The following is a 26891-nucleotide window of genomic DNA, read 5'->3' as shown; positions in this document are numbered from 1 at the left end:
TTTTTAATACAAGAAAGAATTATAAAGATGAGATTGATCCCTCCTTCGAGGAAAGAACTAGGTACCTTAATATTTGCTTGCTGACTGGTTTTATATTAACATTGACTTCTAATATAAACTCATAAAAAGTTATAATATCATATTACTCTAGAAAAACATAATATTCAAGAAATTATGCTCGCGAAAGAATGCAACCAATAAAGAAGAAATCAATTACACTTTTAGTCTCTCATCCTAAATTTAATCTACTAAACAAAATAAAATGAATGATCATTGTTATATATCTGAAATTAAAAGATTATAAATTCGATCCAGTAGACGTTAGTACTAAAAAAATCATATAAAAAAGAAAGAAAATAGTGGGAAAAAATCCTTAGTAATCAAGTTAATCACAATTTTATGTGGAACCTATAAATATATTTATATTCAAAACAATTTTGAACATTTTCAGTTACCTTTAAAATAAACAACGAAATTTTACTACGAAATTGCATCGTTGTCTCGTTTGCTCGTTCGGCTTTTATCTCCACCACCACTGTGATATAAAGAAAGTTGAAAAATCACCGCGGCCATTTGATTTCCGTCTTTCCCAGGATCTGAAGCTTCCCTGCTACTCAAAGGTGCATCATCAGCTCCTCTGTTTTTTTTTTTCTCATTCCTCGGAATCGTTAAGTTTTACCTAATTCAGCTGTTTAATTTATTTGGTGTTTCTTTTTTGGATCTATTGCTGTAGATCGTTCTCTAATTGCCCGTATTTCCTGATTTTAATTCTGTAATATTGCGTGGTAGATTTCGCAGATCCGTCATGGATTTCATGAAGGTTTTCGATCAAACTGTCCGTGAAATGTGAGGCTCGAACAAGTTGAACTTCGTCAATTTGGATATTCAATCAATTTTTTTTTTTTCTGCTATATATATATAGTTTTCTGGATGAAACTTGACCTCCTGTTAGCTTTAAACTTATATTTTTGATGCGATTTTCGTTTTTTTTAAATCTATTTATGTGGTGTTACAGAAAGAGGGAGGTGAATTTGAAGGTCCTGAAGGTTCCGGAAATCGAACAGAAGGTTTGAACAATGTTTGCTTTTCGCTGATATCTTGATTTAAATGTCAACCTCGTATTTTTTGGTTTTACTCTCCAACGGGCTTTTATAGATCTAAGAAACTCTCAAAACGTTTGTTCAATTATCAATGTCCCACCCCACCCCTCCTCGGGAGAATATTTTGTTTACTTAACGATGATTTGTGGTGTCATATGCTACTTTTCCTTGTTGCTCCTGTTCTACCTCCACAGGGATGAAATGCAATCATTTAATCAAACGCCACAAAGTTTACTTTAATGCTAAACATTTAAAGAAGCCTAGATAACCATTTAAATGCTATCAACATCATTGGTCTGTTCATTTCCAGCATCGGTTGGGTGAATTGGGGGAATATTGTTGTTGCTTAATATTGTAGCATTCAACTCCCACGACGGCGGTTAGCTAGGTACGTGGTCAGTCCAATTTTGGTCCTCAATTCAATTGAAAGTCATACAACAGTTGCATTCGTTTGAATTCTAAGTGCCATCTAGGTGGGTTTTCTCAATTTGGTTGGCCATGTATCGAATGGCCATCACAACTTGCTTTTTCAGATACAATGGATTAAGTTTCGGAGTAGATCCATTTCTAATGAAGTATTTAACCCCGTTTTGTTGGAGGATAAAGAAAACTCAATGTAACTTCATAACTTCTTGTCATCACTGCTACAGGTGCTGGATGCAACAGATGATGAGCCATGGGGTCCTCATGGATCTGCATTGGCAGAAATAGCACAAGCTACAAAGAAATTGTAAAGTTACAATACAACTCTTTTCATTCCATCTTCAATCAAGCACTCATTTTGGTTTCGTGATTTATTTTGATTTTGCAGTTCTGAAACTCAGATGGTTATGAATGTTCTCTGGACGAGATTGAGTGAAACTGGTAAGAACTGGCGTCTTGTCTATAAGGTAAAATTTCATTTGTTCCCTGTTTAATATGTTCTTGGTTTCTGACAAATAATAGTTTATATCCCATTCTTGCTTATGAGTGACACCGTCAACTTCTTCAGGCTTTGGCTGTTATAGAGTATTTGGTGGCAAATGGATCTGAACGTGCTGTGGATGACATTATCGAACATACTTTCCAGATATCTGTAAGCTTGGTCTAAAAATTTGCACCAAAATACAGTTCAACTCGACTCTCATTATTTTTCCTTTCTTTTTTTGATAGTCACTTTCAAGTTTTGAATATGCTGAGCCAAGTGGAAAGGACTTGGGGATAAATGTCAGGAAGAAGGCTGAAAATATTGTAGCCCTTTTGAATGATAAAGATAAAATACAAGAAGTGAGAAACAAAGCAGCTACCAATCGTGAAAAGTAAGTTACTATTTAACGAATCCAATTCATTTTTCCTTTTTTTAAGTTGACTACCTTACAATACAAATGGACAATCATACTTATAAGCTTATTCTTACACTACGATCCATGGTTGAAATAATAAAAGGGTGGGGGTAAAACCTATACTAATTTTGTAGTAAATAAATAACAGTCAATAACGACTAACCCCAGTAACAAATAACGGTTACAATATTAGACTACATCAAATTGCCTTAGGTTTTAACCTGGAAGCCATCTTTAGGGTAATATGGTGCAAGATCAGCTATATTAAATATGTTGGAGTTACTCATACTCATACTAGCCTAGTGAAGAAAAGTGTAGCCTTTGGTTCCGACTTTCATAAATGTTTTGTCAGGACTGAATTTCTTGTGTTTTAGCTTATTATATGTGCTTGCAGGGAATCTTCCTATCAACCATTACAAAATAAGCATCCTGAAATTCTTTTTCTTGTCTCTTTTTGTTAGCATTGTGTGCCTATTTGGCATTGGCCTTCAAATTGTCTATGAATATTTAGTAAGTATAGGAGCTTTAATTTATACAACCTTAAAGGGAGACTTTTTAGTTGAATGGTTTTTCATGTTGCTAAATGCAAATTCAGCTTGTGTTAGTGCCTTATCTCACCGTTTAGGGCCCTTGGATTAGAGCTCAGTCTTTATATATGAATTCACTTTTCAGAATACTTAGTGTACGCGTGCAATTTTAGGTACTTTGGACTTTCATCTACTGGAATTACTTACAAGTCAGGTTCGGCCTCGTACGGTAGCAGTAGCTATTATAACAGTGATAGTTATAAAGGTCAGAGTAGCTTTAGAGGTGATAGATTTCGGGATAGGAGCAGTGACAAGGATTATGGCAAGGGTTCTGCACAAAACAACAGGTATGGACTTATTGAATATTACATTTTTAGTTGATTCTATTTGTTGAATATGATGTGACATTCTTGGAGAAGGAGAAGGTTCTGCAAACAAACAACATATCTATTTCTTTGAGGTGTAGTTCTTTGATCGAGTTTTTGTTGAACTCTCTAATATACATAGGAACTATATTACTAAAGAAATTTCAGTGGATATAATCTCTTTAAAATGAGAAGTTGATCAGTAGTTATAGCATCTATAGTTGGAGTTATTAAATTCTGGAGAAGGTTTATAAAGTTTCATGTTGGTCATTCTTCAATCATTGATTTCTCACATAAACCGACATTGTCTCTGTAGTTTTATATGGCCTTGCTTTCTAATATAGAGTATTCTTTTTCAGCAAGGATGAAGGTAAAACATCATTTGGTGCGTCAAAGTCATCAAAGAAGTCAAATGACTCTGCAAATCAGGGTGCCTCCTTCCGTTCTAGTACCGTCACAAATAATTCTGATGAAGATTTTGATGATTTTGATCCTCGTGGGACTTCCACCACCACAAGTAAGTGTTTTGAATTTTGAAATGGTTATGCTTGTTATGTTGCAATAAGATAATTGTGAATTAATGTTGTACGTGGTTTGATCTAGTAGCTGAGATAGCTTAAATGTTAGTTGTCATTTTACAGTGGATGGGCATTATATACTATATACAAATAGGGCTATAAAGGAGAGTTTTACCCATTTTGCTTGGTTCTTTTTTTTTTTCATTTTTAATAAATACTTTCCATTCACATTTCTTCTATTCTGTTTATCCATTGCCTTTGTTTCATTATTAAATGTATATAAAATATTTTTTAGTTTTCTTTATAGTAGTACCAAATAAAAGCTAATAGTAAAATAAAGTTAGTTTGAAACTAATGAGTAAAATAGAATTAGTTTGGTTAAGGTTGTAAAGAGGCGCTAATGGTTAGAAATTGTGCTTTACAAACTTCTTCCTCATTTCCTTCAAATTTTGTGAGCGCACTCTCATGTTTTTTTTTTTTTTTTGGTAACTTTGGTATAAGTTGCATTGGGGGTGAGAAGGTTGGGAAGTTGACTAAAACTAATAGTTGAGAATATGAATAAAGTCACGCTATCTTCTTACACCCACAACTCTGATGTTGATTTTAGGTGGTATTTATCTCACAGGGTAAGTTTATATGGTCTAGAATCATAAACCGAACCTTCAATTAGTATGTGAGTTTACTTGTTCCAATTTCCAAGCTACAACCTTACTAACCATGAAATATACATATGCAAGCTACACAAATCTAGGTTTCTGAACTCTACCTTAACACTATTAACAGGCTCAACTCAGGAAAGTTTGGCTTTAACACCAGTATTTTCAAATGAATGTAGTAAAAAACACATGGATGGTTTTTTGTTCTTGACTGAATACAGGAATAATGGAGCAGTCATTCATTTCATTGATCTATGAAATTCTTTAAAGCAATATATGTAGAAGGAAACACTTATCTATCAGGAAAAAAAACCCAGAAAGAAATAATGCTAGCAAACCACATTCCTAAACTTTAAATGGCATGTATCTGTTTGTTTTTCAACGAGTCTCTCATTCTGAATTAAACTTTTGACAGAAGCTGCTGTACCAAGCCCCAATGGGGTGGATCTTTTTGGAGACAGTTTAATTGGAGATCTCATGGATGCTCCAACACTTGTTTCTTCTGAAAAGCATGACATTGATTCACCAGAGGTTGATCTGTTTGCAGATGCTACTTTTATATCAGCTTCACCCCAAATGGAAAAGGAACCTAATTCTCAATTAAAGGTTCTGAATCTGTTAATCTTTCTAGCTCACAAGTCATATTAATGTGTAACTTGAAACTTTATTGCACTGAATTGCTCATAGTTGCTTATTTTATTTTTTAAATATTGCTCGAGTAACTGTACTATTAAATCTACTTAAGGATTTCTTGTGATATCACGAAATTCCACAATTAATACATGCTGCCAGTGGACGAGGAGGAAAAAATGATCTTTTGGTTACTGCATTGTCTTGCATTTAGTAAGTTAAAGATTTACCTTTCAATTCAAGAACAGTATTGCATTTAGCTCAAACACAGTCGTCCATCATTTTCTATGCACCTGCATCGGTTATGTAATCCTTGGGCAGTTCTCACATGTGTGATTGAGATCTAATCTTCCATCTGCCAAACTAGACTTTGTTGACTTGTCTTCATATGTAATAACAATTGAGGAATGACTAGGAAAAAAGTATTTCGCTTGTCAGTTCTGCTTAGCCTCCTCTATTCTTAGTTATTTATATTTTTATATATTAACGGCCATTTTGATGTTCTAACAATGGTCTAGTCTCTTCCCCTTCTGATAATTAGTTTTCTTTTTCTTTTCAACTTTTTGCCTTTTTTACAGACTGAGGTTAATCTATTTGCCTCACAGCCTGCTTCAGTTTCTGCAACAGTTGACTTTTTTGCCTCTCCGGAGCCGGTTGTGCAAGCAGGAACAAACTTTGCCAGTGCAGCAAGAGACAGTAAAGCTTCACAACCTGCTTCCGTTTCTGCAACAGCTGACTTTTTTGCTTCTCCGGAGCCAATTGTGCAGACAGAAACCAACTTTGCCAGTGCAGCAAGAGACAGTAAAGCTTCACAACCTGCTTCAGTTTCTGCAACAGTGGATTTTTTTGCCTCTCCTGAGCCGGTTATGCAAACAGAAACCAACTTTGTTAGTGCGGCAAGAGACAGTAAAGATGTGGATCCATTTGCTGCTCTTCCTCTTGAATCTTTTGATGGATCAGATTTTTTCGGTGCAACCTCTTCCCAGTCTGAACCAGTGTCATCAGAACCTCCCCAAAATCCTATAGGTGGTCCATCTAACAATTTAGACGGAAAATCTATCAACAGTTCAACAGCTCCAGCCAAGAAGAATACTTTCCAGGTCAAATCTGGGATTTGGGCAGATTCATTAAGTCGAGGATTGATTGATCTTAATATCTCTGCTCGTAAGTCTATCTTAACTGTCACAATTCTTATTACTACCGTTTCCTTTCTTTTCTTTTTTTTTTTCTGTCCGTTAGCGCATGTCTTCTAGAACTGACAAGGTAAAGCATGGGCGGGGCATAGAGACCCTTTTTTGATATCAAACAGCATTCTGATATTAGATTTTTACCAGCTTCAGAATTTTTTTTATTTCTCAACTAATTGAGACATATCTTAGGTATTTAATGAACATCTTACGTTGTGGTAAAAGCAATATCTTCTTATTCCTTCTTAAAATATTATATCTTCTCCACCACTTCATTATTTCACATCAGAAATTCGGAGTATCTTTTATTAGTTTACTTAGTTTATTGCATTTGAAAACTCGCTCCCTGAAGCCACTTTTGGGGTTGCTTTAATAATAGCTCTCTTAACCCATCAGTTGATTGCTTGCAGCCAAGAAGGTCTCCCTGGTCGATGTCGGAGTCGTGGGTGGACTGAGCGATCTCTCAGACGAGAGGGAGAAAGGACCAGCACCTACTTATCATATGGGACGAGCAATGGGTGCAGGATCTGGGCTCGGTAGGACGGGATCGCAGGCGATTGGAGACGATTTCTTTTCACAACTTTCAGGGCAACAATACCAGTTTGGCGCTTTCCAGGAGTAAATTTGCACCTTCACTCGTACCCCCTTTTTTTTTCTTTTTTGTCCTGTTAATCTGCAAAGAGTGTGTGGGGAAAAAAACCTTGAGCTTTTGATGCGAGTGGCTTTTGCATATACGCCACATATCATTTGATTCAAAAAAAAAGAAAGAAAAAAGAAAAAACCTTAAAAGAATATACCATAGGTCGCTGCATTTCTTGTGGTTTTAAATCTTAATGTGATCGAAAGAATAGTGCTCCCTTTTGTTTCATGTACTGCCAAATTAAAAGACTTGAGAGCAATTTAGCTCGATAAAAATGGACAGAAAGTGGTCGCAATTACATTATCTTTTAATTATGTATAATATTTAGGTGTTTATCATCATTTAGTTTTCAGCTGACAATCATTAAATTTGATGCAAGATATTTTATCAAATTTATAGTGCTGGTCAGCAAAGTATTATAGGTATTGTTCTATATAGTTATTACTTGTAAGAATTGAAGTGTCGTTTGTGCTCAAAGAGTCAACTAATTCTTTCTTACTGGATCCAAAATGGATTCATTGTTTCCATTCGTTAATAATCTTGTGGGTAATCTTTTTTCCAAGGAAAATATAGTTCTCGATGCCTGGAAACAATTTTTTTTAACTCGAACAATCTTGACATTACCCAATAATATGGTGAAAAAAGAAAACTTCGTTCCATAGCTTCATTTTCACAAAATAAAATCTCACATTGAACTCCATGTATGAAATTAAGTTAAATACAGTTTCAGTTTCTAAAATTTACACATTTCTTATTTGGTTTTTTTATGAATTACAATTACAATTTTTTACTACATAAATAGGTAAAAAAACATTTTAAAATTCTACCTTCTACCAGTTCTAAGTTTCTGTTTGCTTAAATTTTTTATCTTTTGCATTTTTTCTTTTGTACAAAATTTGCCTCTTAAATGCTACGAACACAACACATTCCACTTACCAGTATGTATATTGTAAAGAAATCCCTCATTTTTGGCACCTATCCATTCGTGCAATAATACACAAACACGAAAACGTTTCAATATTGAGGATTGAGTTCATGTTCATGTCCATGTTCATGTTCATTTTCATCACATCACAATTCTCTTTTCATTATATTCCTGTATCCTTCCTCTTAGCATGGCTTCCGCCTTCCTCACCTGCTGCACTGATCCGATGATGAATACCTACAACATCACCACAATTTCATTCAAAAAAGTTTACCATCTTTGTTACTGACACAATAAGTTCCAATATTCATCAATGATACTCGCAACTTCGAGGCAAGCAGAGCAAACCCTGTTTCTAAGCGGTTTTTAATGAAGAACCCAGATGAAAAATCTCAAAATGAGAAGAATACAGGAACTTCCCAGAAAGTCATCAAATATTAGGATTTATGGTGTGGTTTGGTGCAGTGAATTATAACAGAGACTAACCTTGTCCGGTGGACCCTTAAGACCTCCAATGAGAATTTCCGCACTGCATTTCATGCATCCAAAGTGAGAAACAGGAAGGGAAATGACATTTTCGAGGCTGAAGGTTAAAATTAAAGTTGAAGAGATTTAAGCGATGAAGAATTACTTGCAAGATTCCTTTATTGACATAATTGAGGCTCCTTTCCTACCGATTACGCGTCCCATCTTTCCAGCTGGAACATCTAAGACTGAAAGGATTTCTTCTTCAGGAGCATTGCCCTCTACTACAAGGTTATCTGCAAACACGTTAGACAAACACAATTAATAATTGACAACATGTAACCAAAAAAAAAAAGTGCAAATAATATCAAAAACAATACGAGTTCTTAAAGAAAACCTGGAACGGAAGGGAGAGGAGGCCAGTCAGCATATTCATTATCACTTATGCAAAAACACCGACAGTACAAAGCACCACGCACTGCTAGGTACCACAGTGATCGTTGATTCAATTTCTCTATCATCTTGTGATAGATGTAAGGAAGAAAGCGTACATCATCAGCAGCTGCACGGACCATCAATTCAGACAATGGTCTATAGGCCCAAAACTTTGAATCCTGTTAAAATACAAAATTATCATTTAGGTCTTATGCAGACCAAGATGATACGTATTTAGGTACAAAGCACCACGCACTGCTAGGTACCACACTGATAGGTATAAACTGGTGGAACGATTGACATCTCAAGTTGCCCTAAAAAGCTAAATGTAAGAGCTTTTCATCAATTGTGTTTTTTATGACACCAAGATGTGTGTTTTTTATACAACGTAGATAGGCACAATACATTATATAACAGTATTCTAGATAGACATTCGTGCAATTTAAGATTGCCTAGTGTATTTATAGCATTCTCACTAGGAAGGGATGCCTTCATTTAAAAAAATAAAAAATAAAAAATTCGGTAGGAGCTACATTTTATCAATATACTCAATTACATATGTTGAAAACAATTGACAATTACATATAACATACCATAACATAGTTATAAAAATATGAATAAAAAATCAGGTCTAACAATACAAAATTTACAAAACTTTTTATTTTCAGAAAAATAGTTTTAAAATCATACATTGTGTCAGTACCTGTATTTAATAATCTTAGTTTCCATGTCATTTTTGTTGACTAAAGACTTGAAATGACTCAATATTATACTAGTGCTACCCCAAAAGAAGGGTATTGCATTTAGGAATCAAGCACATCCGACCTACAAAGCACCACATAATGGAAAAACAATGCCAAAATATATAGAATCACAAAACCTCTTGGTAGAAGACAAAATTCTCCACAGAAATACAACAATGACCCAACTAACCTTCCTAAGTAGGAGGCGGACCTCTTCCTTCTCCTGATATGATACACCTGGATTTAAGCATGAGGATTACATATTGGCTGAACGTAGAATTAATTGTAAGCATTAGCTGCGGATAGCAATAAGTTCTAAAATAATATACAAACGCATTTTATATCACGAAAGCTTATCAATTTCACCAATGATCATGATAACTGGACATGGATTCTTGATTATTCCTTTTAGAGATTTCTGATGATTCAATTTGCAGGCCAAACAATTTAGGTCCCGTTATACAATCAAGTTAATATATATAACATGTCATTTTTATCAAAAAAATTTCATTTCAAACAGTAAAAGAACAAATAAATTCATAAGGAGAGAAACTAAATGTTCATTTCACTCCTAATCGAAAAGTTGATCGAAGATAGTGAAAAAAACTTCCCAATTTCCCAGAAAAAGATAACATCAAATCCAAAGTCTTTTTATTTGGGGTACGGACTACAAAGAGTCAAAAATTAGTTCCTCCAAGCACTTTCCAACTGACCAGAACTATCTTCAAATTTGTTTCTCCTTATATTCAGAAAAATGCTCATCGCCTTACTCACCCAAAAAGTATATAACACTCAAAACTTCCAAACGTGCACACCCATGATTTGAACTATAAAGTCTGCAATTCCCACAAGAACATTGCAAACACCAAACGGTGGTTCCTGTTTTAATCCAGTCATTAGTACACATCTTTCAAATAGTCCACATCAGTTCTCATAAATTATCTAACAGATGATTCGGCAAGGATTTACTAGAACATTGCCCTGAATTGTCCACATTCAATATTTTGAGAAGGGAAGGACTGAGATTTGTCATGAAGCTCTCTTTCCAATTAAAGCTGTGTTCATTACCAATGCTGTTATGATTATTGCATCCGAAGATAATGTTTAGGATGGGAAACCTCCAAATCCTAAAGCCAATTTTCCAACTTCAAGTTCACCCAAAACTCACAATCTTGGCTTATTCGACTTAGAGACATTGCCCCAATTTACCAAGTGTAACTCTTTTCCCACCTCCAGAGCTTCCAGTAAATTATTAAATCTCCATTCTTTTCTACAACCTTCCCGAAGATTGACAAGGAGATATATACAATATAATAACTTATCTATATTCATGGATTTTGAGGCTATTGACTATCAAATTAAATGTAAAGGCACGAGAGTGTCATTAATGATAATCATCCTTCAAATAAATGAGGGTTTCACAATGAGACACTGTTCCCAGCTAGGGGCTAAACCGTTGGCCAGTTAATTATATCTGCAACCATGCAACTCATGGAAACACAACCATCATAATAAGTAGCAAGTAAAGAGTTATCTTAACATGAAGATGGTTGGCAATAAATCAAGTTTTGCTTTTTTGAAAGTCTAATAAGAAATTATCAATCAATACATTTCAGTGACTATACGTAACTTCATCCAGAAAATTTAGAGAAAATGCATAAATTTCCATGATAAAGAATGGAGAATATCTAATAGGTACAAGGATTGAGATATAATACCACAATAACGTGCATCAGCAACAAGACTAACAAAGGAGATATAATCATCTGGTGACTTTGCTCGTCCCTCTTGCTCCTCTATAAGCGAATATGCAATCTGAATCAAGCAATACAATTGAAAATTAAAGCAGGAAGGTCCATATTACTCAACCTTCCTCCATATTGCAGCCTAAACACACATTTAACTTCAAAGTAAGGTAGCTCATAAACTTAAAAAGAACTTTTTATTGATATTTGAAAAGACACAAGCTAACCAATTTCTATTAAAGAAAAAAACATAGCAACTGAACTCCAAAAAACTGAAGATATGCATACATTCAACGTTAAAAATTACAAGATAGCATAGCAGATGCAAATCAGTTGATAGTTTCTATTAAAACTAGAAGTGAAAAGTTAACATTATGAGAACTTCTAGGCACCTAGAATAGAAACAATGGTTTGTGGATTAGGTAGAATCCATGTTCCTGATATGATAGTTTCTATTTCTATCTAATAGAAACAAAGATGAAAAGCACAACCATATGCTTATATTTTAGTAAACATTAAATTGGCATGCCAAGTGGCTAAGCACGCTAAAAAAGTATAAAATATAATGCATGGAAAACTGGTGTAAACAAGTGAAGAGTGTAAGGCTTCTCACAGTTGGCAATCACCTGTGTATCAATAACGTTGTTCAACTTGATACCAAACTGAAAGTACAGTGCCTACAGGGGAAAAAAATAGTGAATAATAGCTAAAACATGACATATTACTGTGAAGGCAATCTGTAATGGAAACAAAGTCTGAGAGGGACCTCGCTATCTCGTTTGCAATCATGAATAACTTTTGTGACATATTTGGACTCTAGTGCAGGCTTACATACTTTCACAAGTTCCTCTCCTCCCTGAACAGCATCAACCAGATATATAGCATCTGGAAATGCAAACTGCCAAGAAATGAACACAGATGAAAAGATAATGTGCACTAGTTCTAAAAGAATGAAATTACAAGGTAGATGTAGAACCATCGACTCCCTCAGTTTGGAAGGTTAGCCAACACACGCCTCTGACATAAAATTTTATATTCTCCACAAGGATGGTAGAACTATGATTTCTTCTTAGCATTTAATTTACCTGCATGATACAGAGTTTTCCATGGCGACACAGGTCAACACCCTCACAATCAAAGCCCACAACCAGATGACTTTCAGGCGATGGGTCAATAAATTCCTTAGGAAGTTGAGATGCACTAGTAACAATATGAATAGGAACCAAGGCTAGGTTGGCTTCGGGATTGGTCTGACTTTCACCTGACATCCACGGGAAACAGAACTCATTGGAAGATGCTCGAAATATTCAAGTGAAATGATCATACACAAGGCAGGAGCAGTTGAACGAGGGGGGAAAAATTAAGCTCTCCAGTTCAATTTAATATTAAATAGTGCGCAAAATATCAATCATAGAAAAGATTCCATCGTCTCAACATTCGAACGAACATAACAACTACAAATTTCGATGGAACAAGCGCGGGTGAAGCAATCAAGAAACCACGCAGGGGTGAAGCAATCAAGAAACCATGCGCAGGGAAAGCTATCAAGAAACCACGCGCGGGCAAAGCAATCTGCAGCGACTGGAATTAAAACAAAGTGACGTAAAATGGCAAACGAATGATCGAAAACAGTGAAAATATTGGTATATACTAAGAAAGACCTGTCTTTTTAAACTCCCAGCAAATTCTTCTACTCAAACATGGACAATTACATCAAAGTGATTCACTTGCATCAAGAATCAGTGGAGTCTATTCCACGTTTTCTCAATTACAAAACAGCAAATTAAGCTTCGACAAGAGAGAAAACAATGCCCAACCGAAGAATCACGCGTCAATCCACGGACCACATAGTTCGAATACGCAAGCATTCACGACGAGGAAGAAAGACAGATCAAATTCAAAACAAAATCATCAATTTGATCGTAAATGAAAATGGAAGTCCAATCAAGAAGAAGGCGATAAAGGGGAAATAGAGAGTGACCTGAGTACGAAGGCAGAGGAATCTGCGTCTGGTGAGAAGGAGTGTTCGCCATTTGAGCGAATCATTCAATTTTCTCTCGCAGCTTATTGCTTTATTAGTATTACTGGAATCTAAATTTATTATTTATCGATTTTGCTTCTTAGGGTAACAAATTAAATGGGAAACTTCATCGAAACTCGTATTTTTATTATTTTTTTTTAAGGACGAAACTCGTCTTTTTATATTTTACTTGTTTATTTCTTTTTTATGTGCCAATTTTAACTTCCACAACTGAATTGTAATAATAATACTTTTTTTATGAACAAAAATAGAGCGAATTACTAGCTACGTATATGTTAGTATTCCGTTTAAAATTCTATAAAAATAACATAAATTACAAATGAAACTAACAAAAAAAAAATACATTTTTAAAAATACAAACAATGATATTTTATAAATACATATTTATTTTATATTACCTAGTGTAATTTGACAAAAAGATATATATATTTATCTTAATTAGTATTTTAAATCCTACATTTTTTACTTCATTTCATTAAATTAAATTTTATAAAATTAATATCTTCTAACACAAAATTAATAAATGGTTTATGAACTAACAACTAAATAACAAAAAATTCAACCAACAAGATACATAACTACAAAAATACCTAACCCAATAACAAAAATACCTAACTTAACCATAAATCAAACTAGTTAAAAACATGAACTCAACCAAAATGAGTCCTAATAAGTATTTAAAACTAGCACTCACAAAAAGAAAGTCTTATTTAGCCTCGGTATCACTTAAGATTTGCTACAAATTAAAATGAAATAAATAAAAAGAAGATGGAAACTCAATCAATGGAATGTATTAATTTTCACTATTAATTTAAGTTCATTATTTAATTTGATGAATTTAGAATCTTAAAAATGTCTATTTATTCATTAAAAAAATGAAACTTCCACGCTCTCGAAATAATTCGATAATCATTGAAACTGGAAAACATGTACCCAAATTTTGAACAAGAGCCTCAAACTACACAGTTTCTCTTTATTCATAAAGTTTGTAAACTATATAATAATAAAAAAAAAATTGTTATTATATACCATATCAAAACACATCAAGAGAGATGAAAATACATTTTTTATTTTAGTCATCAACACAAACTTAGCTTAGTAGTAATTGGTTATTGTCTTCGATTAAAAGATTATGAGTTTGAATCCTCTCGCTCTCACTTGTTGAAATATTTTTTGCTAAGCTTAGGTTTGCTAATCCATGTACTTAAAACTTTCATTTTTATGTGAGTAATTTCAACATTTGTTCAAATGTCTATTTTGGTCCCCGTACTACTAGGGATCTATTTGCAAAATTTTAACATAAATTTTATACGAAATGAAACCACTTGTTATAAATTTATGGCTACATTTCAATAAATTAAGTCAATAGAATGTTGTGCTAAAATTACGATAAATTTAAAATAAATAGTCAAAACTTGTAACCAAAGTAAATTAAAATTATCGTTTTAAAAATATTGAAATAAGTTAAAAAGTACACAAACTAAAATAATATTTAAACTCGTAAACACTAACTATCACTAACTGAATATAACAAAATATTCATAATCAATTAAACAAATAATTAATCCAACTAACATCCAATAATGGCGTGATCTTCAAATGTCAATTCCTGTTTTTTTGAAAAAACAATGTTATTAATTCACATTATAAATTATTTTAGTTTTAATATCTTGAGATTGTTTTCTATAAGACGACAGAAGTTGATAATGGAAAACAAAAAACTACTATTTCATTTTAATGTTCATCAACTACCTTAGTTCTTATCACAAGTCTAAGAATAATAATACTTATTAACATAAATCCATAAACCATATCTATATCTTTGTATATGTATACTCTCACGCTTTTCATCATTTCAAGATTAAATATAGTTTGAGAATATTATATACATTTTAAGGAATACTGAAATTACTTAACTACTAATTCCGTTCATGTTGATTCAATTTTTTTTTAAGTTCAACAATTGCAAAGTGATGATTGAATCAGAGACGACAAAAAATACACTATCCACTAAACTATACTCGAATTGGCGCTCACGTTGACTCAAGATAAATATTGAACATTCATTTGTAATAATTATATACACACAAATACACATGTATGATACGATGATAGTATTTTTTATATATAATACAGTACTGTAATAAATATGATTGTGAGAATTTTAGTCTTAATCCACCTATAGAGGATATTATTAATACATTTATTGTTATATCTATTTTATCAATATTCATGAAATTCAATCTCAAAATTAATTGGCTGCGAGATGAGTAGTCTATCTATTACAAATTTTTATAAGGTTCATCTTCCGAAGGGACAAACTTTTACATTATAATTTTTTCTATATATATATATATATATATGTAATATTGGGTAGAGAAAAAAATCAAGGAGAGCAAATTAGAGAAAAATTATAAAACCTTAAATTACAAAGGGGGCAATTGCCTTTTCATCAAGATTTGTAATAATTTTTTTGAAAAATTAAACAAAAAAAGAAACAAAACACATATAAAAGAGACACTTAAAACAAATTGCTTTAATATTCTTTGTTTTATTCAAAATTTGAAAAACCTAACTTTTACATTTTCATTTAAAACTGGAAAAAATGTCGACCCGTTCGCGTCAATTAATTATTTGAAACCACAGGCGGATATGTTTCTTTATTAGTGATCATTTCTTAGTCCAATAAAAGAAACCGGCGCTTATCTATTTAATTTACTTTAATTATTCTAAACTAATAATCCTACTCCTTATCCAGAAAAAAAAAAAATTTGGAATCGTTGTCCATTTTTCTCCACATTGACCAATAAAATAATTTTAAAAAATTAGTTTCTTGCTGCTGCCAGCTGTGATAGACCTGGACCGGATGAAAAGGATTTCCACGTGGCAATTAAAATCGCACTAGGTATTACGTGGAGGCCGGGGTCCAGATGCCAAACGAGAAAAAAGAGCAATCAAGAAAATTGAACGGCCGAGATTAGAAGTTCAACTGCCATCCGATGGAGAATAAAAAATTGGAACCTATGCCATCTTTTTTACTTTTATTTTTTAAGATATTTTACGTCGACGATATAATCCGCCCATAATATTGAATATTTTGGACTTCACGCTCCATACATACATATATATATATATATATATATATATATATATATATATATATATATATATATATTTTAGTACACCTCCCTATAAAATTAAACATTCATAGAAAGCTTCATTAAAAATGAGCTAGTCCAATTTATTTATGATATTTATAATATCGAATCACATTAATGAAAAATAAAAAGTATATATTACTTTGAATAAGGTGGGATATATTTATTTTTTTAATATAATAAATTGAGGAGGATGATTCAACTTCGACCTTTAAAATAGAAGTCAGATGTCTTTAACACTAGTCTCAACATCACAACAATAATTCTAATATTATATATATATATATATATATATATATATAATATTTCTTATTGTACTCAAATAATTTTTTTTTAGTAGAATAACTTTATTTAAATTATATCACTAGACATAGTTATTTAAATTAGTGGCCTTATTTATTAATTAGTATATCAACTAAAATCCATCATAATTTAAAGAAAACACTGTATTTTTAACGCTAGAAAAATAAATGTTACCCGTCACAAAGTGTTCTTAAAAATAACTTTTTAAATACATCCATTGTTTTTTTTTATAAAAAAGATATAGGCTGAAATTCAAGTTTATATATTTTCCATTTTCACTTATTTTATCATATATCTATTTTTTAAAACTATTAGAACTGGTAAGAATTGCTTATGTCTTCGTGGAGGATTCTTGCTCAAGATATTTTGATAATTCCGAATACTTAAAAGCAAATTTATTTTTAGAAATAAGAATAAGAAAATTAGAAGCCTACAAGTTCCTACATTTTTCTCATACAACAAGTAATATTTTTATCCAATAATATTTAGGTGGAAATTCAAATCTTCTTAATCAGCTGAATTATACTGTTACCTAAATAGCTTCTTTTCAACAATACGTAGAATTCGTACCCTTTTTTTTTACCGAAAATATTTATCTTCAACGATTTGAGCATTACAAAAATATAAAATTTGATGCATATATTATTTATGAAATGTTATATATTTTTTCTTTACCGAGTGTTGCGTTTGGCAGAAAAGGGGGATGATATTTTATTTTATATCTTAAAGGATCTTCTGGCTCAATCCAAAGATGGCCCACGACTTCGCACTTTTGCCCTTTCTCTTCCTGAGTCTATGATTTCAGAGAAATCCATGGATTAAGCCTTACCCCTTCTTCTTTCTCTTTCCGCTCGATTCCGTTATCGTACTATCGATTTCTCCTCTTTCATCGTTGCTACTATCTCTGTTGATTTTTTTCTTTTTTTTAACGATTCATATCTTATTGCCTTTTTGACCATCCGTTTTGGTTTGAAGTTTGAACTCAATTAGATCGGATATGAATTCCGGGTAAGTTGTTCTTGATAGAAGAAGGGGAGCTCAGTTTTGTCCGTTGGGTTCTTTGTATTTTGGAGTATGAAGGCTTGGTTTACGAAATCTTTAGGATTTTCAGTTGGTTGTTCGGGGTTTACAAATTTTTGAGCTGTATTCAGGTGGATAGCTTCTGGGTTTGAATTAAATTAGACTAGTTTGTAGATTTTATCGACTTGTGAGGTTAATATTGAGCTTCTTGGAGTACTTATTTGGCATCGAAGGTCCAGGAGGAGGTCGAAATGAGTGGGAAAACATGTATCTGTAATCGTACCTTGCGTTGAATTAGAGAGAAGAAAGGATGAAGAGAGGAAAGGATGACGAGAAGACGATGGAACCTATGTTTCCTAGGCTCCATGTCAATGACACCGAGAAAGGATGGCCAAGGGCGCCTCCAAGGAATAAGATGGCCCTCTACGAACAGTTCACTGTACCATCCAAACATTTAAGTCCCGGGGTTTTGCCTCTCAAGACGAACAACTCCAGCAAACCAGTTACCACGCCTTCCTCGAGCCAGGTAGATGTTACTTTGTATTTGATATATTCTTCAAGCAGCGGCTGTTTGAAAACTGACTTTTATAGCTGGGATTTTAATCTGATGTGAGATTTGCAGAAGTTCACAGTTGGATTGTTAAGTTCAATATAGTTAACAGAACTAACAGACAAACAGTAGCATTTCCAATAGTCTGATCCTTTACTTTTTATCTGTGGTTATTCGGATTGATGTTTGTTCATCGCTGGAGCATGGAATATACCGGTTATTTTGTAAGTTTAGTCGTTTATTTAATTGGTCTTTCCTTTAGAAATGGAATTATAATTGTAGCTAACGATCCCGAATTAAACCAATTATTGGGAACTCAAGTTCAATGGTTTAATTTTTTCTCATAACAGACAGACACTGCGTTATATTACTGAAAATATGTTTTTACATAGAAGGAACTACTAGGTCCATGAGAGCATGATTGTTCAAAAATGTTCTCTTAATACCAACACTGAAAATCTTTTCAGGGTACAGGAACTGATGGAAATCTGCAGCTGCCATTAAACTTGTCTTCAACAAATCCTACCAATCAGGCTGGAACATCTCCGGCTCAACCATCTAGTGGATTAAATGTGAATCCTACACTGGTACAGCTTGAGCGGAGTCAGCAGACAACAGAAATAGAAGATGAGGATGATTTTATGGTTCCAGTATACAATCAATCTAGGATGAGTAAAAATAAAGTTCGAAATAGTGACCATAAGGAAAAATTGTCGTCTCCTGGATCAAAACATTCCGACTGTTCTACAATATTGCAAGCTAGTTATGAAAAGGATCCAGGTCATCTTACATCCTCTAGTGCTCACTCAAGACAAGAAATAACTATTACAAAGAAGGTGAATGGCAAAAGTATGGTTCATTCTGCAAAGTCCAGAACAAATTTATTGGATAGAGAAAATACTGATGGAATTCTGCAGGAAGCTAATGTATCTAAAAGTCTAGTACTTCAAGATAAATCTAGTCATAGTTTTGACAAATTGCAGGCTAGTGATGTTCGGTTACAGCAACATTCAAGATCCAGTATACAACAGGATGAGAGTGGATTTGTTGACGATGTTGTTGAGCCTACGAGAGATGGGGAGGTAGATAGTGTTCCTTGCTCAAGAGTGGACTCTCATTCTTTGGAAAAGAATGGGAATTTAAACATGCCAGTTGACATTGTCGAGAATCATGTAGGTTGGACTTATAATGCCATAAGGGTGGGGAATGGAGACAAAAGTGATATTGTATCTGAAAATTCAATGGTCGACTCAATTTCTGGCACGGATATCTGTCCAGATGATGTTGTAGGAATAATAGGTCAAAAACATTTCTGGAAAGCTAGAAGAGCAATTATTAAGTAAGTTTTATGTTATTTTAGCCGTCTTTTCTGTTTCCCTGGGGTGATATGCATCTAAAATTCTATGCTTATTGTATTAATTATATAAAAATCGAAATCTATGTGTGTCTATGGTAGCATTAAATTGAGGAATTTAGATGGTACGCACTTCAAGTACTTGCAATTCCTTTCCAATGAACTGTTTCTTTTCTTTCTAATCCCTTGTGGTTTTATGCTCTCACGTTGTTCTTTCATTCAATTCGATGTTCAAGTACTAATGTTGGAAGTATAGAAGTAGATATTTTTGAATGACGAATCACTTTATGCCTTAGAAAAGGTAAGAACTCATAATCTCAGGTACCCTTTTAAGTGAATCTTTGTGGCCCTCAATAATATTTTGACATGGCTACTGGATCATCTTATAGCAGGAACTATGCAAAGTGAATACAGTTATTTTATGCTGGGCAACCTCCGAGACAACTGATCATCTAATCATTCATTGTCCATTGGATTCTGCCTCGTGTTTATATGACTGTCTCGGTTGGGCACTGCTCAGTATCCTTTTTTCTGTAATCACTTGGAAATTTTCCTTCCATGGCACTTGGGGGCTGAGAGCAGAAATGGAGCATATGAAGGATTTACAGGAGCATTCATTGGAGGATATTTTGACAGTACAGAACGTTTTTAGATTTAGCAAAGTAGATTTTATGGATGACAGTAGTGTTCTTTTTTGATCCTTTCCCTTCTACGAAAGCTTTCACCACTTAAGAAGAGTGTGTATTTACTGACTTTTCTTGTTAATTATCATGCTTCTTGATCAAGGGAAAAAAGAAAAGGGCTCTTGTTGTACCTATGACATTTCATCTGTCTAGCGTGCCTCCTTTCTTTTAATTGGTTTTACTTTACTGATGGAAATAGTAGATGAAGACCAACTTGACTTGTTTGAACACTGATTTTCTGTTCATTGGTCACATGTTCAATGCATTAGGGGCAATGTTTGGAGTATGCCTAGCATTACAATGATTAGGAGTGAGAATCTTTTTCATGCTCATCTTTTCTCATTTACAAGCGTTTGATTCCTTTAATCATTTCTTATTTTCACTAAACTTGAACTTGTTCCTCGAAGAAAGAGTTGTCTCCTTGTATATTGGTGTTAAGCACTCCACTTTTGTTTGTTTACCTTCAGTTCTAAACAACAGAGTACGAACTAAATTTTGGGTATCAATGGCTTATTTATTTAGAGAGTCTTAAGTCTGTGATGACATATTTAATGAGGGAGTAGTGACAAAGTTAATTAGAGAGAGCTTTAAGACTTTGATGACGTTGGGGTTAGAGAATGTTGTGGTTGAATGGCTTTGTACCTGTAATATGGTCTTATAGATCGAATCGTATGCAGCAAAATTTATAGAAGTTACCCTAACAGAGGATTTAAGGTCGTGTCCTGCAATCAGGTTAGATGAACTACCTTGAAAATGTCAGTTCACCCCATTTCTGGACAGCTTGTTATGTAGGCAACTACTTCAACATGATGTTTATGACCTGATTTTATTTCAATGCTATGAATTGATTGTTGTTATTAGTTTCAATGCGTAACACTTTGATTTCACTCATGATGTTGTATGGTTCATTCTTTTAACTTTTGTTACTCTACAGTCAACAAAGAGTGTTCGAGGTCCAAGTGTTTGAGTTGCATAGACTCATCAAGGTAAAAGTGATCTAGTTTCTCCAAATAGCGTCTTTTGTGCCCTGAGGTTCACATTATTGAATCACTTCACTTGTCTCTAACTGATATAAACTAACAGGTCCAACGGTTAATTGCTGGGTCACCTCATCTCATACTTGAAGATGGTATTTTTCTGGATAATTCTTCTCCAAGCCCTCTTCCTGCTAAAAAGCTTAGGTCGGATTACACGGTGAAATCATGCGTGCAGCTCAAGCACAATGATGACCCTAAGAAGCCAAAACACAATGTGGAATGTTCAGCAGAAAATGCTGTTGGGAAGACACCTCTTCCTCCTGCATCATCTGTTGGTTGTCAGCCTTCAACCAATGGGCCTTACTCTGTAAATCCACAACCAACTCCAGTTTCTGCTGATAATAATTTAAGCAGTTGGTACCAGACACCAGCTGCTCATCACTGGCTGGTCCCTGTAATGTCTTCTTCTGAAGGACTTATATATAAGCCTTACCCTGGGCCAGGTTTTATTTATGGAGGATGTGGACCTTATAGTCCAATCATGAATCCATCCTATGGCTTTCCAGCTTCTGGTCATCAAGGAATTGGAGCTCTTCCCAATACTCCCATGGTTGGTGGTACTTACTTCCCTCCTTATGGCATGCCAGTCTTGAATCCAGGCATGTCAGGTTTGGCTGTTGATCAAGTTAACTGGTACATGGGAGACCCAAATCAGCTATCGGGAGGCGTGGCTGCTTCCAGTATGCAGAATCAAACCTCATTTGATATTTCAACACAGAGAGATAGAGATGAAAATCAAGAAACTGTTTCACAGACTGTTAAGTCCCGAGCACCCAAAAGGAATGAGGTACAAGCAAGTACTGCATGCAGTAGTCCTGCAAGTAGTCCTGCAAGTAGTCCTGCTAGCAAAGTGCAAGGAAATGGGGCCACTCAAACTGCTGAAAGCCGGGATGTGCTTCCACTTTTCCCTGTAGCTCCAGCGGTCGCAGAGGACGGTCCTCAACCTTCAGACTCCGGCCAAACAAAGCAGGTGATTCGAGTGGTACCACACAATCGAAGATCTGCAAACGAATCAGCTGCACGAATTTTCCAATCTATTCAAAATGAGAGAAAACAGTACGACTCAAATTAGCAAGTTCTTTCTCCCCTTTACTTTCTCCATTACCTCAATTATCTTTGAGTTATCTTATTGTGTTGTTTATTAATCTAATTTACACACTTCTTTTGGGGTATAATGTTTTGTTTACTACATTCTCCCTCCTCCTCCACCACCTTGTTCCCCCAACCTCAGCACAGTCATTCAGATGTAAATAAATTTCTGGAGATTTACATGTCAATGCAATGGGAATATGAGTCGCAAGTGTTCTGTACAATTTTAGGCATCTGGTTATTGCTCTGTTAAGGTAATAGCCCTCATCTGTCTCATCTGTTGAGGTAATACATTTATTTGTAAAGTGAAGGAATTCAATTTAGTCCTTGAGAAAAATTGGATGTATGCTTAGGTGGGATTTGGTTGGGAATTTTATTCCATGAAAGTTCATCTGGGATGTCCGTTTCATGTCTGTTTGATACTTGGATGTCCATAGTTTGTTCAAATGGAGGAGACTGTGTTAAAATTGCTAATTTTCATTGAATAGTTACTTCAAATTTAATGAATTCATTAGGAAAATATTCATTATGAATAATTAATTGAAAATAATTATTATGTGCACTCAAAACATTGACCATGTCTTATATTTGCATTTAAGCTAATGTACTTGATTAATGTTTGCCCCTAAACTTTCATATTTATTTTCTTAGTTTCACAACTTTTAAATGCTTTCTTTTAGTCTTGAACTCCATTCTAATCATTAAGCCAGGTAAAAATTGACTGAAAAGTTCTTTCTGGGAACAAAGACAGCATTGTTGCAAGTAAGAATCTGAAACAAAAGAGAGAACTTTCTTCTTGATGGTATTATTGTTCATTACATGAAGTAACCTAATCAAAGCAAGAGATGATCATCCCATTTTTGTAGAAGTCTGTTAGGGACACTTTGGATTTTTACCAGGCCCCCCATAGTATAGTTCAGGATCTTCTAAATAATCTCGGACAAAATCGACGTCATAACAATCATATTCATCAGAGTAATGCTCAACCCATCCAGGAAACTTCAACACCATCGAGTTGTCCCGAATTCGCATCCGTTTTACCCAACCCGAATTGCCGAAAACAAAGTCAGGAAACCTTCCATTGCCCATACCTGTTGTAGTGTGGGGAGGCCCTCCTAACTTTGTGCTGTAAACTTCCCCTCCCCACTGGACAGTCTCTGCAGTATGACTTAGAGCATGGAATAACTCAGCGGGCCAATAACCTATGTTAATGCTTTCCCCATATTGCACCCACCAATTATTTGTCTGTAAATCCTATAGGGAAGATGAAAAATCCATGACAAAAAGGAAGCAATGAATTGGATTTACTATTTTAGAGAGGAAACTGCATCATTTCTTACTCTGAAAAGGAACAGAGTTATTTCATATGGAAGCCCATTTGGAGTTGAGATGGGATATATAGCAGAACCAAGAGCAATTTCGTTGCTGGTTTGAACAAAACCAGGGCAAGTGAGATCAAAGCAGCCTGTTTTATGGGAAGCATCAGCCTAATACCACCAAAAGAAAACAATTTTCAGTTAGTTCTGTTTTTGAGAGAGTACTTTCTTCTATCATATGGCATCCAAGCAATGGGAGATAGCTTGTTGCCTGCATATTAGACTTACCGTCCAATACACGAACAGTCGAGTCTGTCGATCTCCGTAAACACTTGGATTTACCTCAAGGGTTGAAGAAATCATGATGTAAAGAAGTTAAAATCAGTAGACATTCAAATGAGAGGCAACTATGTTGCTGGGTATAAAGTGCAGTTATGATAAAGCTTGAGCTCTTTGGTATCAAGTTATGCTTACTGCCCATCCGGATTCGACGCACTCGAAATGATAGTAAGCACCATTTAGTAGAGCCACTTGGGAAGTACTATACTCGTCATCGCTCTCGACCTTGGGGTTACAGACTTTAATGTCTCCTTTGGCTGCATTGTAGTTGTATCCTTCAGTGTGCAGAAATGCCTTCTGTTTTGCACCATGATCAAGTAGATGGTAAGAGGAAGAAAAGAATGGAATTCAAAAGGGAAAAGAAATGTTCAATAGTCAAACCGAACGATTCACTAGCAGAGCATGCGAGGTTTGGTTGTTGGAAAGCTGAGCGATTTTATGCGAATACGTCGGTCTCTTTCTTCCATAGCGTTCTACCGAGTCAGCTTTGAGCAGGACATCTTTTCGGATCCTTCGAAGCGGTATTGTTCCTTTGGGACAACTGCCGCTTTTCCTCCATGTTTGTTTCACAGCCATGGAGTCCTTTTCCTCCATCCCTTCCCTTTTTTCTGTTGCTTTCTTTGAATGCTCTTCCATGGTGGGATCATAAGTAGGTGCCATCTATGCCAAACCATTGGTTAATGGTTTAAAGAAGTACAAAAAACAGTTTCTTCAACGTGAAACAGAACTTCAGAATGAAAGAAAAAGCAGACCTGAATGGTATGATTTCTTAGAGCAGGATGATCAAAAGCAGGCTGCTCGTAAACTCTAACGCAATCTATGATGTCGCCGTCTTCGCTCTACGAGCAACAGAAAGAAAAGTGCAGCTAAAAAGGCATAGTGTCCATTGAAAACATGTAATCTTCTGCTATAAAAGTTTAACATTGCCATAGAGATGATGGAAAAGCTAAACATATACAACGATGCTGCAAGTTTTAGCTCATTCCAATCAAATTGATTGTCTGAAACAAGGCCTTGAACTGATTGCCTGAATTCTTGATTTGTCCTTCAAATTTCTCGCCTCGTAAGGATACGGTAGGCTTTTCGAATTCTTAGACTTTTAGAGAATAAAGCTAAAGGATTAGGGGGGAATAAGGTAAGCTTTCAGGTGTTTGTACATTGGTTATGGAAAAAGAAAATAAGTTTCAAAGATCAAATGAGAAGAGAAGAAGAAGAAACTCAGATTGGTACCTGAATGCTTTTTATTGCTTGCTTTCTAAGAGAGTTAATTTTCTTCACAACTTCCAAACTCTTCTGTTTAGAAAGTGAACCACCCTCCACAACTCCACAAACTATGACTGTCAATGTCAGTACCAACATTTTGAAGAACCTCAAACCACTGCAAGAGAATCTCTTCCCCATCGAAAACGCTCACCGAAACTCGGGTCTTTTCGATGCCTTAAATCACAAACCAATGGCTAACAAATGTGCTTGTTGAATTGCTTAGAAATCATTCAAACATTACATCATTGAAGAAGTGGTTTGGAAATCCTTTATAGCAATGAAAATATGTGTGCTATAGGTATGTTTTTAGCATGGCATCTCTGCCTAAATTACTTATTTTGCATGACTTAACTTCTGGTCATCCATTTCCCATTTAAATTTCAATTTCTTGAAATGGGAAATTAAAAGTGGTTTGTCAAGTGCTTTTCAAATGAACTAAAAAGTTCAAAACTTTAATGAATAGCCGACATCTTCTTTTCCCAAATAAAGGGCCAAAGGAGGTTTGTGAAGTGGACGATGAATCTAAGAATATTAATCCCAAGTTATAAGCAACCATGCTTTCTTTGTGTAGTGCATTATACAATTTAGGTTTAGGTTATATTTTAGTTTCTAAATTTTTAAAAAGTGTATTTTAGTCCCAAATCTTAAAAAAATAAAAAATAAAAAACATCTGTCGTACATTTATAACTTTCAAAATATCAATTTTAGTCTCTAAATGTTTAAAAATAACTATTTTAGTCATCGTTATTATTTTGTAGCTTATATTTACCTATCTCATACCTGCCTTAGTCAATTTATATGGTTCTAATACATGCACACATTAATAAGTTAGTACATATATTCAAAGTCACGTTTTTTTATCTATTCCTTTTGTACTAGCGGTTGATATTCGATATTTATTTAAATAATTGATGATAAACTAATGATAATGATGAAGAAATAAATATTTATAACAATTGAAAAACTAAAATAGATATTTTCACTTAAAAAACCATAATAAAATTTAAGCTTTGTTATTTAATTATCATCTATCTCCATTGTGGACTATAATGAGATGTTAGTCATTTCATATGTTTAAATCAAAATATTGCTTTTCTTAAGACATACTCCATAAAATCTCAATTATGATTTTTCTACTTTTATTAAGCTTCATATTTACCCTTTGTAGTCAAAAAAATAGGTTGTTTTTATTTTTTTTTTAATTTTCTGTTCTTCCAAATTAAACTTGTATACCAACAACCATAATCAATTCTTAAGAACTTTTTAAAAATCCTATCTAAAATTCATACCTACATATATATATTTATTTATTTATAAAACCTATTTTCTGATAGTTTTAAAATTTTTTCTACAATTTAAATAAGGTTTTTTTTTTTTTTTTTTTTAAGATTTGATTGTATAACAAAAATTTTTTTTAAACAAACTTAATTATGAAACAAATAATAGACTAAACATAATCTTATAAGGTGAACTTCATTTA

At 34.1% G+C, this 26891-nt stretch overlaps 4 protein-coding genes across 6 annotated transcripts; 2 read left to right on the top strand and 2 right to left on the bottom strand.

Annotated features, from left to right (window-relative positions):
• Nucleotides 1–470: 470 nt before the first annotated feature.
• LOC111004880 (ENTH/VHS family protein) lies at nt 471–7248 on the top strand. 2 transcript variants are annotated; one of them, XM_088128005.1, is made up of 13 exons: nt 481–620; nt 799–846; nt 1016–1067; nt 1411–1488; nt 1751–1830; nt 1912–1990; nt 2092–2175; nt 2253–2398; nt 3123–3296; nt 3674–3831; nt 4904–5094; nt 5697–6282; nt 6716–7248. In XM_088128005.1, exons 6-13 carry the CDS (start codon nt 1925–1927, stop codon nt 6925–6927), a joined length of 1617 nt encoding a protein of 538 aa, XP_087984131.1. In that variant the 5' UTR covers nt 481–620; nt 799–846; nt 1016–1067; nt 1411–1488; nt 1751–1830; nt 1912–1924; the 3' UTR covers nt 6928–7248. The 2 variants fall into 2 exon arrangements, with proteins under 2 accessions (XP_022131811.1, XP_087984131.1); XM_022276119.2 differs by lacking the exon at nt 1411–1488 and having other exon boundaries at nt 471–620; nt 790–846.
• Nucleotides 7249–7888: 640 nt separating this feature from the next.
• LOC111005102 (3'-5' exonuclease domain-containing protein / K homology domain-containing protein / KH domain-containing protein) lies at nt 7889–13393 on the bottom strand. 2 transcript variants are annotated; one of them, XM_022276489.2, is made up of 10 exons: nt 13240–13393; nt 12344–12519; nt 12025–12156; nt 11885–11935; nt 11232–11328; nt 9704–9750; nt 8733–8949; nt 8502–8631; nt 8357–8399; nt 7889–8107 (listed from the first exon to the last, which is right to left on the bottom strand). In XM_022276489.2, exons 1-10 carry the CDS (start codon nt 13289–13291, stop codon nt 8012–8014), a joined length of 1041 nt encoding a protein of 346 aa, XP_022132181.1. In that variant the 5' UTR covers nt 13292–13393; the 3' UTR covers nt 7889–8011. The 2 variants fall into 2 exon arrangements, with proteins under 2 accessions (XP_022132181.1, XP_087984431.1); XM_088128305.1 differs by lacking the exon at nt 13240–13393 and adding an exon at nt 12920–13168.
• A 4094-nt stretch (nt 13394–17487) lies between these two features.
• On the top strand, nt 17488–22717 carry ELF3 (hydroxyproline-rich glycoprotein family protein). Its single transcript, XM_022275873.2, has 4 exons — nt 17488–18306; nt 18798–19669; nt 21302–21353; nt 21451–22717. Exons 1-4 carry the CDS (start codon nt 18091–18093, stop codon nt 22474–22476), a joined length of 2166 nt encoding a protein of 721 aa, XP_022131565.1. The 5' UTR covers nt 17488–18090; the 3' UTR covers nt 22477–22717.
• Nucleotides 22718–23264: 547 nt separating this feature from the next.
• LOC111005024 (protein neprosin) lies at nt 23265–25738 on the bottom strand. Its single transcript, XM_022276370.2, has 7 exons — nt 25379–25738; nt 24901–24987; nt 24530–24808; nt 24284–24445; nt 24098–24151; nt 23834–23980; nt 23265–23747 (listed from the first exon to the last, which is right to left on the bottom strand). The coding sequence occupies exons 1-7, from the start codon at nt 25547–25549 to the stop codon at nt 23367–23369; spliced, it is 1281 nt and encodes a 426-aa protein (XP_022132062.2). The 5' UTR covers nt 25550–25738; the 3' UTR covers nt 23265–23366.
• Nucleotides 25739–26891: the final 1153 nt, after the last annotated feature.

Source organism: Momordica charantia (genome assembly GCF_013281855.1).
Source record: "Momordica charantia cultivar OHB3-1 chromosome 8 unlocalized genomic scaffold, Mcharantia_2.0 BLBB01000008.1, whole genome shotgun sequence".
Classification (NCBI taxonomy): Eukaryota; Viridiplantae; Streptophyta; class Magnoliopsida; order Cucurbitales; family Cucurbitaceae; genus Momordica; species Momordica charantia.
Note: the sequence above shows the minus strand (reverse complement) of the source record. Positions and strands in the feature narration are given on the sequence as shown.